The 16561-nt window shown below is 42.9% G+C and overlaps 1 protein-coding gene across 1 annotated transcript in view; it reads right to left on the bottom strand.

Annotated features, from left to right (window-relative positions):
- Micu2 (mitochondrial calcium uptake 2) overlaps positions 1 to 16561 on the bottom strand; it is an 81237-nt gene that overhangs the window by 20068 nt on the left and 44608 nt on the right. Inside the window, exons 3-6 of the mRNA XM_051160635.1 lie at positions 14597 to 14628; positions 14424 to 14499; positions 4993 to 5040; positions 3392 to 3474 (exon numbers count right to left, since the gene is read on the bottom strand). Coding sequence (XP_051016592.1) covers positions 3392 to 3474; positions 4993 to 5040; positions 14424 to 14499; positions 14597 to 14628 — 239 coding nt within the window. The remainder of the gene's footprint in view (positions 1 to 3391; positions 3475 to 4992; positions 5041 to 14423; positions 14500 to 14596; positions 14629 to 16561) is intronic.

The following is a 16561-nucleotide window of genomic DNA, read 5'->3' on the forward strand; positions in this document are numbered from 1 at the left end:
ATCATAAAAATCACATGAGGATTCTATGCACTTTATTGTAAGGCTTTTCTCTGGACAGGGCTTGCCATATAGCTTGGGCTGTATGAACTCTGTGATCCTTCTGCCTTACCCTCCTGAGTGCTGTGTGCTGCATTTCAAAGAAAATGACACTGGGAACTGCAGAGGATACATACTTGACACATATACACAGGCAAGAAAAGTAAAAAAGGACTTAAATTTAAGTCTATCCAACTAAACGAAAAGCCTTCATTTTTGATCAAACATTTAACTTAATCATGTTTGTTACATAGATATTTTTGTTTATTTGTGTGTGTGTGTGTGTGTGTTATGCATGTATGTTTGCAGGTTTGTGTGTATGTGCCTATGTTTGTGCAGAGGCCACAGTGCCATGCTGTGTGTCCTTTTCTATCACTGTCTTACTCCCTGAGACAGGGTCCTTACTAGATCTGAGCTCACTGGGTTTGGCTCCTGCGACTCCCAGCACTGGGCTCCAGCCACGCATGGCCATGAGTGGGTGCTGGGTCCCTGAACCAGCCTCATGCTTCTGCAGCACACTGAGGCCTCTCTTGAGCCTAGTGTCCTTTTTAAAAAATATTCATTTATTTATTATGTACAGAGTATTCTTCCTGCATGTACACTTATAGGCCAGAAAAGGGCATCAGATCACATTACAGATGGTTGTAAACCACCACATGGGTGCTGGGAATTGAACTCAGGATCTCTGGAAGAGCAGGCAGCGCTCTTAACCCCTGAGCCATCTCTCCAGCCTGAGCCTAGTGTCTTAATTCCTAAAACCTGATACTGTGATCTCCAGTAACAAACTCTAAAATGAACAGACTTACAACTCCTGCTCACTTTGGGGAAAATAGTCTGTGCACTTGAGGTCCAAGGCTCCACTACCACTCTAGAGCCCACTCAGACTTCACATTATCTACCTGGACCCGCATATGCTTCGCTGGACTCATATATTCTAGATCATTCCTAAAGGTGTTGAGCATTGGCAAGCCTACTTCCTGAGGGACTCCACTATTTTACAGCTCATTCTCTATTTAGGGCCTTTTTTGATCTTTCTCTGTTTCAAGGTTTTGTGGTAGTTTCTTGTATAAAACCAACCATTTTCAAAGCTGATATGCAGGAGTGTCAAAAGGTTTACTAGGTGTACTTTTTTTTTTTTAAGCTCTGGCTGTCCTGGAATTCCCTCTGTAGACCAGGCTGGCCTCAAACTCACGGAGATCCACCTGCCTCTGCCTCCCAAGTGCTTGGATTAGAGGCATGCGCCATCACCGCCTGGCCCCTAGGTGTAATTTTATATAGAACAAAATACACCTTACACAGCCACATAACCACCACTGATCATGACTTAAGTATGTTCAGTATTTCAGCGTTTCGTTTCTCTCTCTCTCCTCTTACAGGCAATCAATCCCTGACTCCTACCTGGCTCAGATGACCAAGGGTTTGCTTTCTTTTGGTATAGACATGAACAAGTGCATGGACACAGAACCACACAGTTGATGTGTTTTCTTTCATTTGGATTCAGCCTTACTGTTGTGATTGCTTAATACTTTGTACCTTTTTGCCCCTGAGTAGAATGCTATTACATAAATAAGATTTATTTATCTAGTCACCTTTGACAAACATTTTGGTTGCTCACGGACTGGGGAATAAAGCCGCAGCACATATTCATATACAGGTTCTGGGTGAGCATTATGTTTTCCATCTTTAAGTTATTTATTTTATTGAGGCAGGGTCTCACTATGTAGCCTTGGCCTGGAATTTTGGTGTTTAGATCAGGCTGGCCATCAACTTACAGAAATTCACTTGCCAGCTGGCTTAGAACTCATCTGTAGCCTGGCTGGTCTAAAACTCATGATGATCCTCCTAAATTTTCCAAATATTGGAATTAAAGGCTTCAGCCACCACACCCACCTATATATTGTCTTCTCTTTGACTACAAATCTAGGAACAAAATTCCCAAGTCATATGCTACACATGTATTAAACCTTGAAAGCAGATGGAAATTATTTTTCAAGCCAGCATTACCTTATTTCTACGAGCAATGTGTGTGTGTGTGTGTGTGTGTGTGTGTGTGTGTATAAGAGAGTGTGATTTATTTCACATCTCAAAGGCTTTTAAAAAAATAGCCACAGCTGGGCCTTTAATCTCAGTACTGAGAAGGCAATGGCAGGTGGCTCTCTCTGAGTTTGAGGCCAGCCCGGTCTACACAGTGAGTTCAGGACAGACATACGTAATGACACGCTGTCTTGGAAAACAAAAAACACCCCCCCCCACTAAAACTAAAACCCCCAAACCCAACTAACCAACTAACCAAATATGCAAAATGCCACAAATCAGTCATTTATGTACACATAATTTATCATCCATATATCCCCCACAGTGTATCAATGAGCTCACAATCAACTAAGTTATGCACTCTGTGTCCACACGCCTCTTTGCACTTAACTACGAAGCACACCCAACAGTGTGCACTGAGGTGCTTCTTTCACATCACTACCGACTTTTAGGAGACGCTGTTTGGAGGCTTAGAACTATGTCCTCAGGAAAATATTAATACTGAAGCTGTATTTACATCTGTTCAAATATCACCACTATGCACTTCCTAAGAAATTTGTTCTAATTCATAATCTTGACTTTATTATCTTGATGAAGACTTATACTTCTATTATTCTTTTTTGATATAAGACTAATTTAAAACATATCTTTAGCACATATTTTTAAAAGCATATGGTCTATGAAGCCAATTTTACTTTATAAATATATATTGAAGTCAAGAAAACAAAATCCTAAAAACGCAAATGCTCAAAGCTCATTTCTTTTTAGAATCTAGTCGCATGTCAATTTCCCCAAGATTGTATTTCAGAAAGCATTTTTAAAAATCTGTTTATTTTTGTTTTCTATCTAGAGTATTTTGCCTGCAGTATGTTTGTGTACCATGTGTGTGTCTATGCCTGTAGGGGTCAGAAGAGGCGTCAGGTCTCCTGGAGCAGGAGTGACAGAAGCTGTCAGTGAGTGCTGGGAATGACACCCAGGCCTCTGTGAGAGCTGCAAACACTCTGAACTGGCCAGCCACTAGACAATAGTCTTGAGCCAGGTGGGGTGGCACATGCCTGTAATCCTAGCACTCAGGGAAGCAGAGGCAGGTGGATCTCTGTGAGTTCGAGGCCAGCCTGGTCTACAGAGCAAGTCCAGGATAGCTAAGGCTACACAGAGAAACCCTGTCTTGAAAAACCAAAAGAAAAGAACAGTTTTGAACATGCAAATGGCTTGATATTTCACATGTAAGTAGAGACAATGGTTTTGAATTTTAAGGAAATGTACAATTACTGCACAATCACCAGGTGTTTTATGATAACCCCAACAAGCATGTGCTCACCTTCACGAACTCCTTTCTCTCAATCATCTCATTACCATCTGCATCCAGCATTTTAAAAGCAACATGGAACCCAGAGTGAGGTTCTGCAAGGAAGTGAACAATGAACAACTGTTTAGTTGTTGGCGAAATGCTAAATATTTGCAGCTAGAAGAACATCTTCAGATTTTAAATAAATGACAAAAAGTATACCAACAAGAGCTAGGGAGAGCAGAGAAAGGCCTGTTTCATTTTTTCTTTCTGAGACACGGCATGCACCACCACCGCACAGGTAAGACAGTTCTTGATGGTTTTTTGGAGACAGGGTTTCTCTTGTAGTCCTGTTTTGTACTTGATGTTAAAGCTCCGGCCTCTTGGCATCTCCCATGGAGCTGTGGCTGTGCTGCTCGCCCTTCACTACAAGTTCCTGTGAGAACTTGTTTCTTCACCTCCACCTCTGGCTTTCCTGTGTACTCACAGCACTCTTGCTATTTTCATAGCAATTATTATTATCATCATTATAATACTTTCGTTTCCTTTCTTAGTTTTTAAAACTTTTTATTTTGCTATCTTTCAACATATTATAATAAAGTACAGTGGCAGGCCCAAATACTGCTTAGCCAGCTTCCTCTAATGGTAACATTTTAGTTATGCACAGCACACTTAGAAAGATATTATGGGCCACAAACATCATTTTATCCTTTTCACTAATGCTGTGTTGTGTTTTAGAAGGTATGCTGCACTTAGGAGACAAGTCTGCTAGGTTCCATGCACCTGTGATGTTCCTTAGTCTTTCCTTAGTTTCCGCTTTTGAAGGTCAAGAATCTTGTTTAGTGTCAAAGTTGTTTGTTAAAATTATCCCTATGAGGCCAAACATGGTGGCCCCACCTTTAATCCCAGAGACTGAGGAGGCAGAGCTCGGTGACTTCAAGAGCGTTCCAGGCTAGCCCAGGTCACACCATGAGACTTTCTTTCAACAAATAACCCCACCCCCAAATCAAACCACATTCTCTCTCTCTGAGGCTAACCACGATCTCTCTCTGTCTCTGTCCCTCAGCACTAACCATGATTTTTTTCTCCCTGCCCCCTTTCAGACCACACAATGATTTTTGTGTCTCTGTTCTGTCTCAGAAACAAAGTTACAGGGTGCTCTGGTGTGTGGGGGTAGAGAAGATCTAAGAACACGCTCTAACACTATCATTTTGTACACATAGAGATGAAAGTCTTGTGTGTACACATGTGAGTCCATCTGTGCATGTACATGTCCAGATGGAAGCCAGTACTCTGGACAGCTTTGGTTATTGCTCCCCGCCTCCTGCTCTCTCTGCATCTGGAGCTTTTTCTGCCGTTTCATTAGACTGGCTAGCCAGTGAGCCCCACTCTCAGTGCTGGGACTAAAGGTGTATACCTTTGTGCCTGTTTTTTCCTGAGCCCTGGGAATCTGAACTCAGGGTCTCATGTCTGCATAGTGAACACGTCACTGTAGCCCACTGAGCCATCACATCAGTCCTATTACCAATGTTTTTAGTGATAAAGACACAAAAACCAAATTTCAAAAGTCCTGCTTGCTAAGGATGAGAACACGCATGCTGCTGTAAAGAGAGGCAGTAGTATGGTGTACTTACTCGTGAGGATCGTAAGCAAGAAAAGATACTCAGTGTATGAAATCACCCCTGGAGGAGAGAAAAACAGCAACAAATTAGGAGATCAATTTTAGATGAGAACCATGGAAATAACTAATATTGAAACTTCACCTCTGTTAAAAGAGACATTTTTACTGTACCTGTCTTTGGTACAGTAGACACCAGGGTATAACAGGAGCTGAAATATAGCCTGTGTTTAAAAGGAAAGACAGCATGCTTCAAGAATCTTATGTACTAGTTTGACTGGGCCAAGGACTAGACATTCTTTCTGGGTTTGTCTATGAGGGTCTCCAGTTAAAACCAGCGTATGCACTGTAGACGAAGCAGAGTAGGCTGACCTCAGTGTGTGTGCATCATATATCTGTCCTGTAAGATGCTAAGGCAACAGCAAACAGGCCTGCCTCTTCCTTTTCCTTAATGCTAGGACATCTCACTCCATCCTCTGCTCCGAGGCTGGGGCTCCACTCCTGGCTCTCCTGCTCTTCAGGCCTCTGGGCTTACACCGAGTCCCGCTGCTGGCTTTCCAGTGTCTCCAGCTTACAGAGGTCATACAAAGCTGCCAGTCTCTCCCTGTATTCTGTTTTTTTTAGACAACACTAAAGGATGCTGCTTAGCAAGTGACAGAAGCTCTCTAGAGTCCCATCTGTAGGCTATGTCATTTCGAGATAGTTTCCCTACTTGTAACACTTCATTTGATTGAGAGAAATTTAAAGTTTTAGTAGCATAGCTTTGGACATATAGAAAGTCAGATTATATTACTTAAAACACAACAATTCAGGCTTCATTGCAGTGACTTTCTTTCTCTTTGAGAAACCATTCTTTTCATTCTCAGACATGCAGTTTGGGTAAGATGCCTTGCTTTTCCTTCCGTAAGACTAGAGGGGGGGATGAGGTCTTAGGTTTCTATTGCTGTGATAAAACACTGTGACAAAAAGCAGTTTGGGGAGGAAAGAGCTTATTTTTGTTTATAGTTCTATATAACGGCCCCAACACAGAAGGAAGTCAGGGTAGGAACTAGAGGCAGGAACTGAAGTACAGGCCTTGGGGGAATCCTGCCTTGCTCCTGCCTTATGGCTTGACCAGCATGCTTTCTTATGCCACCCAAAGATGGCACCACCCACAGTGAACTGGGTCTTCCCACATCAATCATCAATCAAGAAAATGTCTTATAGACTTTCCTATGGAGGCATTTTCTCAATTAAGATTCCCTCTTCCTGAGTGAGCTTAGCTGTGTCAAGTTGACAGCATGCTAGGCAGCACAGACGGGCAAGTGACTCAGGCCCAGCCTGGAGAACAGGCCATAGGAGTGTGGCTTTAGGGACTGGTTCAGGGACAATTCATGACTGAAGTTGGGCTACTATGAATGTTATTGCATGATTTCTACTGACAGTGTTGGCTTCTTTTGTGGGGAGGATATGTGTGAACTTGATGATCTGAGAGTTACACTTAGAAATATGAGGCCACGAACAAAGTGACTAGAGTTGACACAAGGGAGCATTTAGGAGTCTGGGCGGCTTAAGGAAATGGGTGCTGGGTATGTTTGAGCTCCAAATCAAGCTGGCGTTGGGACTAGCTCTGTATTTGGTCACATATGGAGCAGTGATGCTTTTTATGTTGCTGCCATGAGAGGATCAACAGGAAACACACAAGTTTGACTTTAACAAGAATGGCTGTGGGCGGAGCTGAAACGTGTCTCTGGATCAGAAGCTTGGTATGAAAGCAAAATGCACAATGTATGAGCAAGCACACTCTCATGAACAAGTCAATGACAGACAAAACCATAGAATAATGATATTTAGTTATATATATTAATTATATAATTAATATATATTAAATATTAAATATATAATTAATATATATTAAATATTAAATAGTAATATAATTAATATTTAGTTATATATTAGACAGTGAAACTCAGACCTAGTAATTATCACCTCAAGAGCTGTATTTTGTCTGTCAGGCCCCACCTCTCCCTAGATTATTCTGAAACAAACCCTTCACATCACCTCACTTCAAAGCCTCACAGGTAAACACTCTGAATGCTGGTGCTGACTTCCCACCAGTCACCAGCCCGCTATGCACTTGGCTTTACAGCAGTTGTGCTTTCTCAGAGTGAGGGCATGTCTTCAGATACTTCTTTCTGAAGGCTCTTCAGTGTTTACATGAAGGGAGAATAAATTCTATGTGTTTGTCATGTCTTGTTCCTGGCAGAAGTGCTCTAATGTTGTTTGAGGATCAAAGCATTTCATCCCTTGGCAGCACGAAAAAAAGTGGAAAATAGTGTTTTTCTACGTTTCAAAGGAATAGAGCAAAGAAAGAAAGAAAGAAAGAAAGAAAGAAAAAAACCATCTCAACTTGTAGATTGTACTGGGCTTGGTGCCAAAGGAGCCCTCTTCTCTTTAAGCAACAGGTAAACGTCCTTTAAGCATAGATAACCTTTGAAAAGGAAAATTCCAGTGTCTTTCTTTGAAAGACTGACTTAAGTAAAAAGTTTAAATAAACAAGACTAAGAAAGTGTAAAAACAGCAGCTTGTGTTCAAGCTGCATTACAAACAACAAAGAGCCTGCAGAGCTAGCGTCTGCTCAGACAGTGCTTCCAGAGAGACCTGCGCCTGAGGGCACAGCCCGCAGCACTTATCTGCTGAATGGTAACCCGCGGCTTCTAAGTGGCAGTTTCAAAGCTGCATGATAAACTGGAAAATGGTCTTTTATTATTTTTATTTACTTTGTCTGTATTGGTGCTTTGCCTGCATATGTCTGTGCACCACATGTGTGAGTTATAGACAGTTGTGAGCTGCCATGTGGGAACCAGAAATCAAACCTGGGTTTTCTGGAAGAGCAGCATTAACCAAGCCATCTCTCCAGCCTAAACAAGGAAATGTTTTTTAAAAGTTACTTTTAAAATTGTAATAAAGAATCTTTAAGGCGTAGTAGTAAGAGATGAGTAAACAGTTCTTACTCATGCGGAACTATTTTAAAGTTGGAACCATACTCAAAGATGGTCTGGTCAGTAACAGCATTTTGAGAACCTTGTTTACAAGGGGGCTGGGTTATCCTCTTCCATGCAGATTTATTTATTTTGGTTTTTTGAGACAGGGTCTCTCTGTGTTAGCCTTGGTTGTCCTGGACTCGCTTTGTAGACCAGGCTGGCCTCGAACTCACAGCGATCCGCCTGCCTCTGCCTCCCGAGTGCTGGGATTAGAGTCGTGCGTCACCATGCCTGGCTCCCGTAGGGATATATTTATATCTTACAACAATGTGTCTTGTAATTGATGGTCAGAACAGCCTGAGAAAAGTGTGATATTGAGAATCTAGCTCAGTTTAAAAATTCAGAATAATCATAACTTGTAATTTACTTTTCTTTAATGCCTACTGAATTATTTTTATTTTATCTCAAAAACACTCTACCTTTTGCTGGTATGTTATACACTCTGATCGATTGTATATGGGGTGAAGTGGAGTATCTTAAGTTGTTCTTTGCATTTTAATTAACATTGGCAACGAAGAACAGTTGAATAAAACATCTGCTGAATCTTTCCTTCTTCCTAGAAATATGTATTTTAATGAAAAAAAATCAAATAAAAAATCGCTGTTAAATCCTTCCTCAATGTTTTCCTATCTGTGATGATTAAACTCTATTATTAATTAACTTGAGCGGCGTTGGAAGCCAGGTTAGGAAAACACCATGGTATGCCAGGAGGGAGTTTCCAGAGAGCTGCAGCTGAGAGGGTGGCACTGTGCACTGGCCTCGGGTCCTGGACCAAATAAAAAGGGAAAATGGAGAAAGCATGAGCGTCAGAATTTATTTTTCTCTGCTTCCTCCTGGTCATAAATACAGGAAAACTCTGAGCCTATTTATTTCAGAACACATACATTCCTGCAAATTTCAAATATGAAAATTGTAGGAGATTATTATATCTTAAGACATTGTGACTGGGAGGGAATCCCAGGGGTTCTCAACCTTCCTAGTGCTGTGACCCTTTAATACAGCCTCTAATGTAGTGGTGACCCTCAACTATAAAATCATTTCATTACTACTTCATAACTGTACTTTTGCTATTGTTGTGAATCCTAACATAAATACGTGATATGCAGGACAGCTGACATGTGACCCTTTTTCCACCTACAGGTTGAGAAATGCTGCAATAGGGGCTCCTGCAGTGTAAAGACCATTGAGTAATTCAGTGTAAGCAACATAATGGGATTCTGTGTGGCTACTATATACTGACATACTGAACAATGAACAGAAGTTGACACAAGCAGCTACTGACTAATATTTGGTAAAGTGTAGGGCAGTGTGTATATATGCATTTATTTGGGACAGGCTCCGGCATCACGCTCAGGGCCTCACATGTTAGCCAGGGACTCTACCACTGAGCCATCACCCAAGAGCTATTCTGAAGATTCCAAAGTTTCTTTTCAAACCAGCTACTCTTTCCCTACCATGTATGCTTTGCAATCTCACTGGCAGCCTTCTCTTGAAATGTTAACCGTCTTCTTTTCATCTTCCTTCCTGTTTGTCTTTCTTTTCTACCATCCTGCTTAGGGTCCGTGGATAATTAGTCAAACTTTCTCTAGCAGTCAGTATCCTTCACAGCTTCCCCCAGGACTGTCGCACTCCCCACTGCTGCATGGGCAGCCCAGGGGCTGTGTTCTTCATTAGCTTAAGGCTTCTCAGAATTCCTTTGTTTCTCTGTCAGTCCAGTCACCTTCCCTCGAGAGAGAAGCCTCTTCTGACCTCCTTTCTCTACATGTGAGCCTCAATGTTTGGTTTTGTCCAGGGTGCTCCCCAATAATTCCAACTAACCTGCAAACACAGTGTGTCAGGTGGGCACCATTGGTTCACCCTTCCCACCCACACCACAGAAAAGCTCGCAGCCAGTGGCATGACGGTCTTTCCCTTTGGATTTCAAATAATCCCTTCTTCCTGCTTTCCAGGATTTCTGTTCTGTTTAGGCTTCCTTTGTCTCTTGAGTAAGAATGTGCTCACATCTGCCATAACTGGACTAACATGTCCTAAAGCACAGGGCTCACCGCAGCGCCTCCTCCTATCCCTCTGCTCACGCCCAGAGCTCTCAACTAGGTTACACTGGACCTTCTCATGTGGCACCCATTTCTCAAAAACTTGCAACATGGCTTCAGATCTCACCCCTCACTGACCTGCATCGCTGGGTAAGCATCAGGTCCTCAGGGCAAAACTGGTAGGTGAATGACAGAGGGGAACAAATGAGCAGCCAGCATCAGAAACCACAAGGACTGCTTGGAGAAACCCACAGCACTGTGACCTCAGGGCTCCAGTAGCGCAGCCCCACTGTGCAGAGGCAGGAGCAGAGCATGTCTGAGAGGAAGCAAGCCCTCGGTGGAGAGAAAGCACTCGTGCTCACAGCGCAAGCCCACAGCTCTAATGTGCCTCCAGCAAGTTCAGGTTCAGGTGAGAAAGCGTGGTCCACAGTGGGGAGCAGGCCCATACTGTTACTCCACATGGCTTGGAGGGCTGTGGCTGCAATCCTGACCAGAAACCTCCTGTTTAAGACTGATACCTCAGCCTGGTCTACAAAGTGAGTCCAGGACAGTCAAGGCTACACAGAGAAACCCTGTCTTGAAAAACAAAACAAAACAAAGACTGATACCTTAGGGGTCTGAGAGCAAGGGACAACTACTTTTTCTTTTTTTTCTTTTTTCGTTTGGCTTGTCAAGACAGGGTTCTCTGTGTAGCCTTGGATTTCTTGGACTCACTTTGTAGACCAGGCTGGCCTCAAACTCAGAGATCTGCCTGCCTCTGCCTCCCGAGTGCTGGGATCTGGCTACAAGGGACACCTACAAAGAGAGGACTTTGAAATCAATTTACTACAGACCCAGGGTGAGAGGCAGATCTCCACAACCGAGAATAACTGGAGTCTGACAGCCATGAACTTGAGATCAGTGGGTAGTCAACCTCAAGAGCATCTATCCACCAGGAGGACCCTGCTGTAAAGCCTCAGAATTCTGAAGCTGTAGGAACTACCTGTCCACAGCTGCAGCCCTCCTGCAGTGTTTAACACTTAGTGGGGTTTTGAAAGTAAATCGTTAGGTCTGTCTGTAAAGATCTCGCTGCTGTGTTTTCTTTCCTTACTCCCAACACTCCCAACAGTAGATGCCCTCAAGTATGAGCCTTTTAGGATAACAACTCCTCAGTCTCAGAAGGATGGGGAAATCTGTCTGGCCTACACGCTGCAAAGCTAACTGTGGCCAGCAGAGGGCCCTATACTCAAAGAAGGGAAGCTACCCGGGTGAAGCCTGCTCTTCCTGACTTATAACCGGTATTCCTTCCACCATCTCTCACCAGTGTGAATCATGACAAGACACAAGTCTACAAGGTCAACTGACAGGCTCCTGCTGTACCCATTTCACATTCCAATCCCAGAATACTCAGAAAGCGTCAATACTCTGACACTTCACATTTCCCTTTTTTTCCTTTATTTGTTTTTATTTTTTTGGTTTTTTGAGACAGGATTTCGAAAAAGCAGTCCCGGACTCGCTTTGTAGACCAGGCTGGCCTGGGCCTCACAAAGATCTGGCCACCTCTGCCTTTATTATAGTATTTATGAGTGTTTTGTCTGCATATGTGAGTCCTTGTGTACCACTTGTGTGCCTAGGGCCCTCAGAGGTCAGAAAAGGGCACCGGCTCCTCCGGAACAGCAGTTATAGATGGATGCTGGAAACTGAACCCTGGTTGCCCGCCAGAGTAACTTAACTCTGAAGATTCTTTAGTGAATTCAAGCATCACAGATCAAATGGACTCAATAAACTTATAGAGTACTCTACCCAGTATTATCCTGGTACTTCTCTAAAATAGATCACATCACAGCATTTGCCATAAAGCAAGTCTTAGCAAAACAGAAGAGAAACAGTTCCTTGTATCTCTTCAAATCATGGTGCAATAAAAGCAGAAAATCATAGTGCAATAAAAGTAGAAATCAACGGCAGAAGAACCTACTGAAACTGTACATGTATTTTTATCCTGTACAATGCGCTCTTAGGTAATGAATCACAGGCTCACTGAAGACACCAGAGTAGAAACTGACAACTTCCTCAGATCAAATCAAAGTGGAAACACATGTTATCAGCAGCTTTGGGATACAGAGAAGACATCTGTAGAGTTTACAAGTATGACTGCCACGCTAACAAACCACAGAGGGGCTGGGGAGAGCTCAGTTCGTGTAGTACCTTCTTTTGAACAGTAGCAACCACATAAGCACACAGGGAGGAGCAAGCTGTAACTGCAGCCCTGGGGACAAGGTGAAGAGGACCTCTGGGGTTGCTGGCTAGTCTAGACTAGTGGGTAAGGTCCAGGCTCATGAGTGTCCTGGAGGGTGGCACCGTGGTCTTCAGGTCTGCATGCTCAGCGGCACACATAAGCACATGCACCCACCGAACACTCATCTTCTCATATTGGAGTCACTTGAAGGTGCATCTATTTTTTTCTTTTTCTCTTTTTTAGGTTTTTTGAGACAGGATTTCTCTATGTAGCCTTGGCTGTCCTAGACTCTTGCTGTACACCAGGCTGGCCTTGAACTCACAGAGACCCGCCTGCCTCTGCTTCCCCGAGTGCTGGATTACAGGTGTGTGCCACCACACCCTGTTTAAAGGTACATCTGAAAGTGTTAGAAAAACAAGAAGACAAACCCCAAAGCAGAAGATGGCAAGAAAGAGGAAGGCAGAAATTAATAACTGGACACCAAAAGGACAAAACACAGACTTTTTTGGTTTTTTTGTTTGTTTGTCTGTTTTGTTTTTTTGAGACAGGGTGTCTCTGTATAGCCTTGGCTGTCCCAGTCTCACTCTGTAGACCAGGCTGGCTTTGAACAGCACTGCCTCCCAAGTGCTGGGATTAAAGGCCTGTGCCACCACGCCTGGCTCAATACAAAGACTTAATGAAACAAAGACAGTAAGTTTTTAGAAAATGAACAAGATAGAAAAAACTGTTAGTCAAATTAAAGAGAGAGAGGATGCAATCCATCAAATTAGAGATGAAAACAGTGACATTACAGCAGATACCAATGAAATCTGAAGGGTCACTTCAAGGACTGCCTTGAAAATGTGTATCCCAAAAAAACCTAGAAAACCAGCCAGGTGCCAGTGGAACACACCTGTAATCCCAGCACCTGGGAGGCAGAGGCCTCCGTGAGTTCAAGGCTAGCCTGGTCTACAAAGAGCGTCCAGGACAGCCAGGGCTACACAGAGAAACCCTGTCTAGAAAAACAAAACAGACAAACAAACAAACAAGCAAAAAACGAAACAAAAAAACTGGAAAATTGGAAAAAAAGTGGATTCACAGACACAGGTGCTGTACCAACATTAAATCAAAAGGATATAATTAATTTAGACAGCTCTGTAACAAGTAACAAGACTGAAGCGGTAAGAGTCTCACACCATCAAGACCAGCTCCTTCCCGTACTCTACCAAACCTCCCGAGGAAGAGACAGTGCTAACGCTCTTCAAATTGCTGCATAAAGCAGAAACGTAAGAAAATGACAAAACTCATTGTGAGAGCTGGTTTATCCCCGATACCAGAACCACATAAGGACATGGCAGCAACAGAAAACTGCAGACTGATTTTCCTGATAAACAGACACAAACATTCTCACTAACATGCAAATTAAATTTAAGAATGCATTAAAGAGCACAAACATTATGACCATGTTAGCTGTACAGTTCCAGGGATGCAAGGATGGTTTTAATATGTGTAAATCAAGAGATGTAATACGGACTTAGGAGTGAATCACACCATCGCCTCAGTCAGCGCAGGAACAGCTTTTGACACACTTAGGCAGCAGGGTACAGCCTTCCTATGGCTCGGATTCCAGGGGCGTGCCTGCATGACTGGCCCATGTCCTCTCAGCTTCTGTGAACCACTCTCATGGTTTCCCCCTGCTTCTCTGGTCATTCTATCTGGCCTCTTTTTAAAATTTTATTTGTTTTTGTTTTTCCAGACAGTGTTTTTCTGTGTAGTGTTGGCTGTCCTGGAACTTGCTCTGTAGCCCAGGCTGGCCTCAAACTCACAGAGATCCACGTGCCTCTGCCTCCTAAGTGCTGGGATTAAGGCAGGTGCCACCATCCCTGACAGCCTGCCTGGCCTCTTTATGAGCCTTCATCTTGTCTATTTCTTTGCATGGTGCTCCTCCGTGTTCTCTGAGGCCGTCTGCTTACTTTCCACTCTTCCTCATTCCTTCTCTAGGACTTAATCACCAATGTTCTAACAACTTGTCTTTAATTGCTTAAAAAATGTGACAAAGTTATCTCTTACTCAATGAATCATTTATTATGCCACGAAACACCTACTAAATCACATGGCATAAAGATCCCAGTTTAATTATCTAACACTACTTAGTTATATATATAAACATAGAAATCTAACAATGACTGAAGATTACCTTTGTCACCCAGGTCTCTAAAAAAAGTTGATCCACAACGTGCTTTTGGGATTCCTGCCAGTATGTCCTCGATATCCTATGAATACACAAATTGAAATCTTTCAATTTAAGGTATACAAGTTCATTTTCCATGTCACCCCAAACAAACAAATCAAAGCCCCAGCACTACTTACCTTTCTTGCCAGCTTCTTGATTAGTGTTTTACCTACAACAAAAAAGAGCCATGACTTAGTACTTACATTTCTTCCTAAAATGCAGGCTGCACTAAGGAAGAAAATCCTTTCTAAAACAAATGATTTAGGTAAGAAATAAAGTTGGCACTTTTAGTCAAGATCTCTAATGTAAAACCAGGAGCCAAAGAATTCTGAATCTGAACACAAAGACACTCTAGTTTCTGCCAGATCAATTCTCAGTCTCACACACGTGAAAGTGCACAGGCTTTATTCCTGGGCGCATCGTGCACTCACTTATGCCATGTGCTTACTTTTTTTTTTTTTTTTTTACTGTTTGTTAAAATTAGTCCTTTTGGTTTCACCGATTCAAAGAAGTCACATGTGCGTTTTGAAAAGCTATCCTATTCTTAACCTAGAACACTCTCTTAAGCTTACTATTTTCCAACCCAGTTTAAGAGGCAGGCAAGACTGTCCATTCTGAGGTGAAGTTGCTTTTCATAATATCTTACCAGAAAATAGATCTAAAGTTCTTTCAAGTTTTCAGACCTCTTCTTAAAAACTTTTGAGTCATGATGATGATGATGATGATGTGTGTGTGTGTGTTGGTGAACGCGTGCTACAACATGGATAGGCAATCAACTTTCAAGAGCCCCTTTCCTTTCCTCCTTGTTTAGGAAGCAGGGCTCATGTTTTGCTATGGTGTACTCCAGGCTAGCTGGCCGGTAGGTTTGTGGGTGATTCTCCTATCTCTGCCTTTTTTTTCTTTTCTTTTTTTTTTAGGGGGGGGGGTTGAGACAGGGTCTCTCTTTGTAGACCAGGCTGGCCTCGAACTCACAGAGATCCACCTGCCTCTGCTTCCCAAATGCTGGGACTAAAGGCGCGCGCCACCGCCGCCCAGCCTATCTCTGCCTCTTACCTCACTGTAGAAGTGCTCAGATTACAGATGTGTGCCACTGCATGTGGCTTCTTATGCAGTTCCAGGGACTGAACTCAGGTCCTGAGATGTTGTTGTTCTTTTTTTTTATTTCAGGTTTTTGAGGCAGGGTTTCTCTGGGTGGCCCTGCTGTCCTGGACTCGATTTGTAGGCCAGGCTGTCCTGGAACTCACATAGGTCCACCTGCTTCTGCCTCCCGAGTGCTGGGATCACAGGTGTGCACCGCTGCATGCTGTGTTTTACCTCTCACATGCTTCTCTTCATGTTCACTCCAATTCTAAAGCAATAACATTGCTTCTTTTGTTGGAATTTACTCTGATAAGAGCTTCAAGCTACTTTACAGACACAACAATACTAAATGTTCATTTTTGTCTTAAATCAGTCATGTGCAGCACAAACTTTACTTCTTGCTTTTCAAACCGTCTCATGAATTAAAGTCCCTGCGCAACCACATGCACAGTGTGTGGAATCCTAGTGACCCACTGAACAGTTGAGCGCTTCTACATGTGCTTCTCTGGAGTCTGTATGCTCTCCAGGGCAAATTCTATTATTTGTTTATGAAATGTCAAGATTGAAAATTACTGATAAAAGTTAGTTGTGATTATTAATATTTAACTGATTTAAGGACTTTATTATAACTTTATAGCTACAATTCTCAACACTGACAGTACTTTAAAAAATTTTTTTGAGCCCCATCCTAGTAGATCCATGTAACTTATCTATTTTTTAAATTTGTTCACTTTACATCTTGAGGGTAGACCCGTCCCTTGTCACGTCCTGATCCCACCCTCTCCCTCCCCTAGTCTCATCTGGGCTGCCTGTGTCTTCTTGCTCTGTGGCCTGGCAAGGCTGCTCGGCCAGGGGGAAGTGATCAGCAACATGGAAGTTTCTGAGGCAGCGATTCTCCTCCTCTCCTCTGTACTGTGCAGACAGGGCTGACAACGCAGACTAAGGAGATCGCTGCTGAGCTCAAGCACAGCTTGTTCACTAGTTTTGTTCTAATTTGTTATGTTACTGGCTTTGTCATTATG

The sequence above is a fragment of the Acomys russatus genome, chromosome 18 (assembly GCF_903995435.1).
Source record: "Acomys russatus chromosome 18, mAcoRus1.1, whole genome shotgun sequence".
Taxonomy (NCBI): Eukaryota; Metazoa; Chordata; class Mammalia; order Rodentia; family Muridae; genus Acomys; species Acomys russatus.